We start from the raw sequence: 10,852 nt of genomic DNA on the forward strand, positions 1-10,852 counted from the left end.
TAATTTCATAATTATTTCTTCTCTCACTAAACATAATCAGAAGTAGGCCTAGCCTAGTTTACGGGTACAATCCGAGTGATGTAGCCTGATGTAGCCTAACTCATTCACATTATGCATTGCATGAATTCGACTATTGCATCACAGTTATCGACTGGAGTTCTGGAATACTTATTTCTGCGCACGTTTAATTCAGTTTCCAGATGATGTAGAGTAGACCGTCTTCACTGAAGAGATCAAGTAGCCTAGGCCTAGGTCTACTTCTAAAACGGTGAGAAACGTAATAGAAACCCTACGTCATGCATTTCAGTTCTATTATAACATAGGTCTGGTGTACGTGTAGAGCCACTTGCTTAGACGATGCTAACGCTGCCACTCATACAGTTTCTTAACAGAACAAAAAGAAAGCAGGGAAAAAATGAGTCCACTCAGCCTTCAGCCGAAAGAGACGCTTGTCGAGCAGCACCAGCGCCTCCTGCTGGAGACCGACAGTTATGTGGATCTTATTCGCACACAGAAAGAGAAAGTTGCCAAAGTGGAAGCCACGGTTGGTTTGGTTGGGACGCTTCACTCTGTTCACATGTTATTGTCTTGTGCTCCAGAGCAGGGTCAGAGTAGCTTGTCTTGATAAGATTGCCGTGTGACCCACATCTATTCTCTTTAAGAGAACATGTGAAGTTCACATTGTGTCACACTGAACCCATACAAATGGGATAGATTGGGATTTACACAAGCTCTTTTTTAAAGCAGTATCTCTTTCCTGTCCTGCAGATGAAAGTAATGCAAAGCAAGATCTGGGAAAAGAAGAAGCAAATGGGAGGGCTGAGTGCCACCCTGAGCAGACCCCTTCAACAGATTAAACACATTCGCATCTTGGAGGACCGTCTCAACCAGGTCATAGCATACAACTGTTTTTGTACAGATACTAACACACAGGTATTGAAACCACAATATATGACATGTGAATCTGGAGAGGTCATCATTCAGTTAATTGATGGTTTGGAAAATGTATATTTAATAATGAAATGTTTAGATTATATTTTTGGCCCATATAGAGAAGTGATAGCATAGATAGTTTCTCTATGCCATCAAACACCTTTGAGATGAACTAGAGATTGTGAACCAGGGTTTATTGTCCAAATCACTGCATTAACCACACCAATACCCTTGTGAATCTATCAGCAAATAACATCCTTCCCAAAAGAGTGGAAACTAAGGGAGTCCAACTCTGTATACCTACTGTATAGATTTAGAATGGGTTGTCATTGAGGTTCACACACACACACACACATATTCTGAATACATTTTCTGACATGTAGCGTTTTCAACAAACAGGATATCTCTAGTTCTGTGGATGCCTTCATGATCCCTGCATGCTTGCTGTATTACAGGCCACTACACAGTTTGACAAGCAGCTGTCTCGGAACAAGGCGCTGCGAGATGCCATTGACCACCTGTGCCAGCAGAGAGGGACGCTGGCCAGCATGTACCACCGGCTCAACAAAGAGCTGGCCATGCAGCACCACTTCATGGAGGAGCTGGTCGAGAAATCAGTTCAAGCCTATGACCAGAGGTGTGGGCAAGTGTGTGTTTTGTGTGTGTGTGTGTGTGTGTGTGTGTGTGTGTCTGTGAGATTGTGTGTGTGTGTGTACGTGTGCGTGCATGTCATTTCAAACTCAGATCGTCTGGCCCTGGAGGTCTTGCAGCTCTGTTTTGTTCGTGTTTGTCTTTTTCCCTAATTATACTCTCTCTCTCTCTCTCTCTCTCTCTCTCTCTCTCTCTCTCTCTCTCTCTCTCTCTCTCTCTCTCTCTCTCTCTCTCTCTCTCTCTGTGTGTGTATGACAGGTCAGAGGCACTGGCCCGTATGATGGCGGTGCGGGAGCGCAGTAAGAAAGAGGCTGCCCAGGCCCAGACGGAGATGACGGAGCTGCAGCGGGTCATCGATCACCAGGCGAAGCTCCGCACCTTCATGGCCCAGAAGTCCCATGACTATGTGCCCTCAGTCGAGGATGAGGAGGCAAGGAAGAGGAGTATGAGCTGTCTTTCATCCATTATGTCATAACTTGTCAAAACCCAGTGACCAGTGTCCAGTGTCTGATGGTGGTGTTCCGTGATTGGTGCAGGGGCCGAGCAGTCTCAACTGGAGCGAATGGGAGGAGAGAGTCTAGAGACCTACCAGGCCGTGCACAAGCACATTGTGGCCATCACTGGAGAGAGGAACCTGCACAAGATTGCCAACACGTTTGTGGAGAACGAGGAGAAGAGCTTCGCCTACTTCAGCTACATCAACGAGCTGAACAACAGGAGCACCATGCTGCGGGATCGCATTAACAAGCTGAAGGTGAAAGACACGCACTAGAGCCAATCACATAGAAGCATTAACAAGCTGAAGGTGAAAGACATGCACTAGAGCCAATCACAGAGAAGCATTAACAAGCTGAAGGTGAAAGACATGCACTAGAGCCAATCACAAAGAAGCAGAAATGACATGTTGCCTACATTCATCACACCAATCAAGCAATATCTGATGATCTTGATCTTCATATCCAGCAGTTAGCATTGTGGGTGATGAATATCTGTGGTTTGACTGTTTCTTCTTCTTTTACTTGTTCTTCCTGCATCAACAGAGTGAGATTTTGCACTTTGAGCAGCAGAATAAGCATCATGATGAGCAGTGGCAGGGTGAACTTAAAGAGCTGGAGGTGAGAACAACATGGCGGGCCCTTAAATCCCCACATCTCTCCCGTGGGGCACAGTCTTTACTGTACACATAAACATACATTGATTTGTCACTTTCATTTTTCCTTCACTCAGATGCAACTGTAATGAAGACTTGAATTAAGACTTAGCATGATAATTATATATTCTGAGTATGCTGCCAGTTCTTGGTGAAAATGCGACCACATGCTTGAAAGAAAGAAATGTGTTCACACCATCTTTTCCATCTGTGATTTGCATTTCTCAGGCTAAGCTTGAGAAGAAACGCTCCGAGGCCAATGAAATGGAGGCTCAGTGCAAACTGGTGGACAAGTCCCTGGACCAGATGAAGAGAGCCATTGCTGACCTCTTTAGGAAGATGAAGTGTGACCCCTCACCTGTCACCGACAAGCTGGGCAGCAGCGCACAGGTCACCGATGAGAATGTCACCCAGTTCATCGGTAGGTTGGTTTGTTAGTTCACCAATGGTGAAAACTTAGTACGAGACAGACTTTTCAATATAGTCTGTCCATTTTCATATATCGATATACTTTCATTACACATGGTATGAAGAGATGTTGTTCATAATAAAAACTATTGTTTTTTCTATCTTGTCTCCCTGCAAAAGGACCATCAAATTAGCCAAATTAGAATACTATACAATCTTATGCGACTCCTCTTGTCTCCTCTCTTCTCCTCTCCCGATGCCACCTCTTCTTTTGCTCTCCCTGCCTCTGCTCCTCTCAGGGATCGTGGAGGAGAGTCTGCACAATCATCTGATGCTCCTGATGCAGTCCAACTTCAAGCGCTCCGAGCTGCAGGAGACGCTGCCCTACAACATGCTGCTGGAGAGCTGCCGCCTGCTGCCCACGCTCACCGCCTCCGTGGTGGAGCCGCCCTCAGCTACCTCGTTTGAGGAGGCCGCACTGGAAGTGCTCCATGGGCCAGGTGAGCATGCTAATGTGCACTCACACATACACACACACAACCAGTCATACACACAGACATACACATATACGGTATACACAGACACACAGATACACTCACACAGATACACTCACACAGATTTATGATGAAATTTAACTGTAAACATGAGGGTAATGGCTGGTGGGGTAAGTAAGGGAGGAAGATGGCTGATGGGGTAAGTAAGGGAGGAAGATGGCTAGTGGGGTACGTAAGGGAGGAAGATGGCTGATGGGGTAAGTAAGGGAGGAGGGTAATGGCTGGTGGGGTAAGTAAGGGAGGAAGATAACTGGTGGGGTAGGTAAGGGAGGAGGGTAATGGCTGGTGGGCTGTTATAACAGCTTTGAGCTGTTATAACTACTTTATATTGTGAACAATTATGTAAGTACTAATTTTACAGTAATGTGCACATTCGTGATACTATCTGTGTATTGTCCCCTGCAGGCAGTGAGAAGACTCTGGACTACAAGAGCTTGTGTGAGTGTGTGATGAAGCGTGTGGTGCAGATGGAGCAGGGCAGAGGACCGAAGCCTGCCTCGGCCATGAGCACCCAGAAGGGCAAGAAGAGGCTCAACTTCTCTGGCCCCAAATCTGCCTAAGCACCAGCCATCTTCCTCCCTTACCTACCCCACTAGCCATCTTCCTCCCTTACTTACCCCATCAGCCATCTTCCTCCCTTACTTACCCCACCAGCCATTACCCTCCTCCCTTACTTACCCCATCAGCCATCTTCCTCCCTTACTTACCCCACTAGCCATCTTCCTCCCTTACTTACCCCACCAGCCATTACCCTCCTCCCTTACTTACCCCATCAGCCATCTTCCTCCCTTACTTACCCCACTAGCCATCTTCCTCCCTTACTTACCCCATTAAACACAAACACTGCTGCATCATCTGCTGACGTCTGTGTCGACCTAACAGCTTTGTGTGGAATTTGCCAAGTGTTTGCAAATGTGTACACGGGTGAATGAGTTTGTGGTTTATGCCAATGTGTGTGTGCATGTTTATGAGTGTGTGTGTGTGTGAGAGAGAGAAAGAGAAAGAGAGTGTGTGTGTGTGTGTGTGTGTGTGTGTGTGTGTGTGCATGCGCGTGCGTGCGTGTGCAGGGAGGGTTACATGTCATTGAATATCTTTTCCTATTGTGAGCTCTATGTCCATTCGTCTCCTGGAACATTCACTTCAGTCAGGCTGTAATGTCAGCCCTTCTCAGCCCTCCTAACTGATGAGGACTGACTGCTAGACTATCAGTGGGGTGGCATTGATTTGGCACGCTGCCTCAAGGTCTCCCTGCAGGAGCGGGCATTTGGACATCGCCTCTGAAATGCCTCTTTTGGCTGAGGAGGATCAGCCCTTGGTTGGTCCCTGTCCTGCCGTGATGTATTATTAAGGGCTGCATTTTAGGGCACATGTGTCACCTCACTGTAAGAAATGTCAGAGGGCTTTGTCTTTATCCCCAGTGCACTCTGACCAGCCAACAACACACTGCCCCCACCTGTTGACACCATCACTCATTCCAGGAAACAGATGCTCTGCTTCTGTCTTTCTCCCACTTAAACACACAGACACATACTACACTTCACACACAAACACAAATTCATTTGGCATAGAAGCCTTGTTGTATATTGTGAACGTTTTACTATTTATCTGTAAATTTGTTTTTATAACTTTTATTATAAAAAATAACTACAATTACACCCTTATTATGAAGGAGTATGGAGGAGTGAGAACCGTGTGTGGAATGATATCCATCTAAATGGCAATGACGTCACGTGGAGACTGGCTATAAACAGTGGTGCTAGGTGTCATTTTGTTACTTTTAGTACTATTTACAGAAGACACGTCCACTGTACAGAGGTGATAGTGTCACCCTTTATATTTATCACATCAAATTTTTTTCTTAAACTTATTTTACTTTTATGTTTGTGTTTTTTTACATGCACAGGATGGTGCTGTTGTGACAGTCAAACTTCCTTTGAGATGAATAAATTATTTATCTTCTTATACTTGTTGGTTGCGTTATTTACTTTTAACACTAGGTGGCAGCAGTGATTCTTGGTCTTGGTTCTGAGGGACTGGTCACACTGAACGCAAACAAATCTCAACATCTGAACATTGATCATGACCTTGACTCTGACAGTATATACGCCATCCTAGTATTGCAGTTTCACTAAGAAACAAACTGAAACTTCACATTCTATTTATTGGAACAAAGACCAAATAGAGTGCATCAAGGCTTTTCTTACACAATAAATTATTATTCACAAGCAGAGACATTGTAGCCACCAACTAATAAAGGAACCCTCTCCAAGAATGAGTTAATGCAGAGCACTGTCTGTTATTGGAAAACATCAGACACTTCATGGGTGATTTACCACAGAAGTCACATAACCATGAGCCAATGGGTGGGTACGAATGCATGGGCATCAAGTGGACTGGAGAGGGTGAGATGGACTGCTCAGGCCGACAGGTCAACCATTGAGTGGCTCCCTCTTACTCCTGGTCTTTCTCCTCTCCGTGTGTGATAATGTGCACCAGGTTCTTGTAGTCCAGGTTCCCAGTCACATCTGGAGGGAATGCCATCCACATCTGCTCCATCTGAACAAGGGGCAGCAAAAAAATACACCATAAAATGTAGAACGTAGAGTGGCATGTCTGTGTAATTGTGTGTGTATGTATGAGTGGTGTGTGTGAGGGGAGGGGTCTGAGAGAGTCCAAGGCAGACAAGCACTAGGAGACAGATGAATAGAAAGATGGACCGATCAATAGATAGACAGAAAGAACAAGAATGTATTTGTGGCCTCACCTCCTCGGCAGAGAATCTGTCGGCCTGAGTGGTCAGCATCTCCGTCACGCTAGGGGAAATATTGAGGGTTTATTAGATGTTTCACTATGAGATAAGAATTGGAATGGCATGTGGGAAAACTAATGGGACTCACAAGTCCTTCCTCAGCACTCCTTTCGCCTCGGGATCAAAGACTTTAAAGGCGTTAAGGATGGTCTCCTCCGGGTCAGCACCTAGGGGAAGGAACACCACAGTACGACCCAAGAAAACAGAGTGGTCAGACTGGGTGGACTACACTACACTACGCAGTACAACATCACTACAACTACACTATACTACACTACGCAGTACAACATCACTACAACTACACTATACTACACTACGCAGTACAACATCACTACAACTACACTATACTACACTATGCAGTACAACATCACTACAACTACACTATACTACACTACGCAGCAGTGGCGATTGCTGCTCTTTGGGACAGGGGAAGCTCTGATAAAAATTGTAAATTATTAAATTAATATTATTAAGGTGCTATATTGTTCTTTGAAGGCAAAAATTATCCCAAACAGTAGGCATGGCAGACATGGCATAATGTAGCCTACACCGTTATATAGCGCGCTACCTAACTTAGCCTAAATACACAACTGCAACAAAAGCAAGTCACAAACTCTGTAACTCCACATTACGGTTTTATTTACAGTATGCTATTTACAAAGACAAATAGAAACTGTATTGCTCCCAAATTATGAGAATTTGAGCTGCAACTTGCATTATCTCTCGACTTCACCTGCCAACACTAACGTTAACGCATCCCTGCCTTGAACTTGAACCACTTCCTGTTAGATCGCGACATATGCTGTCAATCAAAAAGAGTCCGGCCTCTATGACGGTTCCTCCAATCATCATACAGAAGCTCGGCGTCCAGGCCATCCCACTGTCCCATTCACTCCCAGAGACGCCGGGCTTCCCTGGAAATGACGATTTTGTGGCGCTTGTCCAATAAAGAGCTAGCTTTTCTGCAATGAGATCAGCCCACTCTGTAGTGCCATTGAAAGTCCAGTGAGCGTCTATGGGTTTTTTGCATGTTTTTTTGATGGATCGTGTCGTCACAGCAATGTATTACGGGTGCGAAATCACGATAAAAGACCGGCAAAACCTTATTGCTGAACAAACTAGCCATGAAGATGAACATGTTTGCAGCATGTTGTAGTTGGAATAGTAGGCTAGAAGCTAATGTAATAGTGTTATTTGATGCGATTTTTTGTGATATTTTAGAGGAGGCTGAGCTTCCCCTGTAGTCTTAGAGCAATCGCCTCTGCTACGCAGTACAACATCACTACAACTACACTACTACACTACGCAGTACAACACCATGTAGTGTAGTGTAGTATAGTGTAGTAGTGTGGTGTAGTACACTATGTGTACTACACCACACTATGCAGTACAATATCAAGTTCCATCATTTGGAATATGCAGTCAATAAAAATAAGATAAAACAAAGTCAAATACAAATAACTTCCGCATTAGGCCTCCATCTTACTCCTAATCGAACATCTTTCATATTTCTTTGCCTTACCCTTTAGCTTCTCTCCGAACATGGTGAGGAAGACGGTGAAGTTGACTGGCCCAGGGGCCTCCTTCAGCATGTCATCGAGCTCCTCCTGCTTGACGTTGAGGCGACCTGCAACAAAAACAAGAGCCGGAGGAGCTGACAGTGAAAATGCACATGGGGCTCCATCAGGGTATTGCACCGGCCCTCATTCCTTCGGCCGCTCCCTCCCTGCATGATTGACAGGCCATTTTGGCATCTTAGCTCTCCCCCGCCAAAAACGATCAATAGAAACATTACAGGTACAATTCTAGCCTCTTGGTGTTTTTTGTTATAATTACTTCAGATGGAATAGTGACTTGCCTAAACCAACCTAGAGCGGCGAAAGTGTCCCGCAGGTCATTTTTGTCGATGAATCCATCTCTGTTCTGGTCCATGATGGTGAAGGCCTGCCAACAATGAAGATATTCATTAACAGCTGATAGGAAACCGATACGAGCCTCTCAGCGCCATGCCATCCCGACACAGGAATCTGGCATGTGTGTGGCTGTGTGTGCTGAGGGCTTAGGAGCTCTGTCTGTGTGCAACTCTTTTGTCTGTTTGTGTATTTTAAGGAGGACGGCTCAGACGGGAAAAACTCCTAGCCCCCTAATCCCAAGAGACCCACAAGACACACACACACACACATCACACACACACACACACACACACACACACACACACACACACACCACACATATGTACACACACACACTCACACACACACACACACACAGACACACACACACACACGCACACACACACACACACACACACACACACACACGCACACACACACATGCACACACACACACACAGATGCACACACACAGACACACACACATATGCAGGCACAGACACACACACACACACACACACACAGACACACACACACACACACAGACACACACACACACACATACAGACCATTCCAGCATTCCAGGGGTAATCACTGATGACAGTCAGTGTAAGATTTATGGCGCATTGCTGTTCTCCATAACAGTAACATGCCATCGCCCACACCGCAAAGGCCAAGAATAAGTGACACAAACACACTTCTATGGACAAATAATGATGAGACAATGGGGTGGCCATAAAACAGGTTGAAGGTAGCCTCTTAAGGCCAGAAAATGGAGCTGTCATTGTAGACAAGGCAAAGGTTAAAATCCTTTGGTTAATGTACTGCACTGATATAGGGCCTATTCCTTTAGGTATTCCACTGAATGTGTCAGATTGATTGAGTGACAGATATTTAATACAAAAACAGATTATATGAAGGTTAGATCAAAGATGGACAAAATGCAATAATCCAAATGATTAGAATGACAAATTGGCCAGGGTGATGGGCAAATAAGATGTTAAGACTCCAGTTAATGAGATTATGTGATGAGATCTCTGCCCTCCTCTACCTCCTTGAACTCCTGGATCTGGGCCTGTTCAAACATGGAGAAGACATTGGAGTTTGCTCCCTCTGCAGACCTCTTCTTTGCCTTTTTGGGTGCCTGGTGAGAAGGAGAGAACAGGGGATGGAAGATTATTAGGAGGTGGCATCCACTCCATCTACTCACTCACTCCCTCACCACTGCTTGCAACATCACCCTCCATCAGCTATAGCCTTATGTGACTAGATCAGGGGTTTTCAACTGATTGTGAACCAGGGACCACCATTCTGACTAATCACATAATGCCAGGACCACCACTGAATATAAATACTGATTCCCACATTGCAACTACATTACTGAATCCATGGACAGGGACCACCATCAATGTCCTCACGGACCACAACTGGGCCTCGGACCACTGGTTGAAAACCTCTGGACTAGATGAATACAGACAGCTCAAATCACATTCCTTATAAACAAGGAAATAAAATAGAAGTAACAGGATGCCCTTTCAAGATGGCATATTTGGGGGTAATATTCCCTTCCAGTGAAACCTGCAAGATCTCCAATCATTTTAGTCTAATTACTTGAGGACTTTTTCATTCTGTCAAAGCCAGAATCCTCTTCAATTCTATTTAATCTGTAAGCACTCATGAAATATTCTGCAGCTCTGTCTTTTGGTGGACATATATGTCAATATCTTAACTTCCATGTACATTTTCTATCAGACGTATCAAGTTGACATAACTACAGAACAGTTAACCTCCCTTGTCACTCTGTGCCCTGCCCTATTAAGTGCTCGTACAGAGATTAAGAGACACAGCTTCATAGTTACTCACCATAGCCGATGCTCAAGAGGCGTGCAGGAGAGGATAATGTGGGGCTCCCAAAATGCCAGAAGGGACAATGGGGCACGCCTTGACGGCCTTATGTATCCCACAAGTGCCCCCATCAACTAGCCGATATAAATAACCCTCGCCTTCTTTGGAAGTCACAGGTAAGCCATGACTCCTCCTTCCAAAACGACCCTCTTAGCTCTTAGCTAGAGTTCACGTCAGCGATAGGAAAGAACAATGGTTTAGGGTGACACGGGTCCTGCATCACGCTGGTCAGATGAACCCCTGCGTCTGATCTCTCTTGATCTCTCGTTATCCCTCTGGGAGAGTCACAGCTTTTGTTCGCTCGCCCGCCCCCCGGCCCTCGCCTCTCTCCTCTGCTGGCTGGGACTGACAGACGAGCCTGCAGAGGGAGACTGCATCCCCGTCATCATAAACCCACAGGCTACTTATAGAACCTCTCTGTGGAAGAGACAGTGCGTGAACACAAATATGGATCAGGCATTATTTGAGGGAACGTTTCTCTGACATTAAGGTCCAGGTCTTTTCGCATGCAAAAATGTAAATCTAAATAATATGGGTAGAAATGACATGT

The 10,852-nt window shown here is 45.3% G+C and overlaps 2 protein-coding genes across 2 annotated transcripts; one reads left to right on the forward strand and one right to left on the reverse strand.

Moving 5' to 3' along the window:
• Nucleotides 1-415: 415 nt before the first annotated feature.
• LOC143112897 (coiled-coil domain-containing protein 63-like) lies at nt 416-4,270 on the forward strand. Its single transcript, XM_076275311.1, has 9 exons — nt 416-544; nt 769-891; nt 1,389-1,570; nt 1,843-2,027; nt 2,121-2,338; nt 2,625-2,699; nt 2,963-3,155; nt 3,442-3,658; nt 4,106-4,270. The coding sequence occupies exons 1-9, from the start codon at nt 416-418 to the stop codon at nt 4,254-4,256; spliced, it is 1,473 nt and encodes a 490-aa protein (XP_076131426.1). The 3' UTR covers nt 4,257-4,270.
• Nucleotides 4,271-5,837: 1,567 nt separating this feature from the next.
• LOC143112891 (myosin regulatory light chain 2, ventricular/cardiac muscle isoform) lies at nt 5,838-10,348 on the reverse strand. The gene is made up of 7 exons (XM_076275300.1): nt 10,261-10,348; nt 9,449-9,541; nt 8,374-8,449; nt 8,028-8,132; nt 6,594-6,672; nt 6,461-6,509; nt 5,838-6,252 (listed from the first exon to the last, which is right to left on the reverse strand). The coding sequence occupies exons 1-7, from the start codon at nt 10,261-10,263 to the stop codon at nt 6,148-6,150; spliced, it is 510 nt and encodes a 169-aa protein (XP_076131415.1). The 5' UTR covers nt 10,264-10,348; the 3' UTR covers nt 5,838-6,147.
• Nucleotides 10,349-10,852: the final 504 nt, after the last annotated feature.

This window comes from Alosa pseudoharengus, unplaced genomic scaffold, assembly GCF_046254945.1.
Source record: "Alosa pseudoharengus isolate Yale_2024_CS ecotype anadromous, Long Island Sound unplaced genomic scaffold, YU_APseudo_1.1 YU_APseudo_1.1_scf_106, whole genome shotgun sequence".
Taxonomy (NCBI): domain Eukaryota; kingdom Metazoa; phylum Chordata; class Actinopteri; order Clupeiformes; family Clupeidae; genus Alosa; species Alosa pseudoharengus.

Bases quoted from the DNA above. Each gene is read 5' to 3' on its own strand.
- LOC143112897 (XM_076275311.1), top strand. From the start codon at position 416: ATGAGTCCACTCAGCCTTCAGCCGAAAGAGACGCTTGTCGAGCAGCAC. The intron at 892-1,388 runs GTCATAGCATAC...GCTGTATTACAG, and splicing joins TGGAGGACCGTCTCAACCAG to GCCACTACACAGTTTGACAA. The intron at 2,339-2,624 runs GTGAAAGACACG...CTGCATCAACAG, and splicing joins ATCGCATTAACAAGCTGAAG to AGTGAGATTTTGCACTTTGA.
- LOC143112891 (XM_076275300.1), bottom strand. The intron at 6,673-8,027 runs GTAAGGCAAAGA...TCCTTCCCCTAG, and splicing joins GTTCGGAGAGAAGCTAAAGG to GTGCTGACCCGGAGGAGACC. The intron at 6,510-6,593 runs GTGAGTCCCATT...TATTTCCCCTAG, and splicing joins GGAGTGCTGAGGAAGGACTT to CGTGACGGAGATGCTGACCA.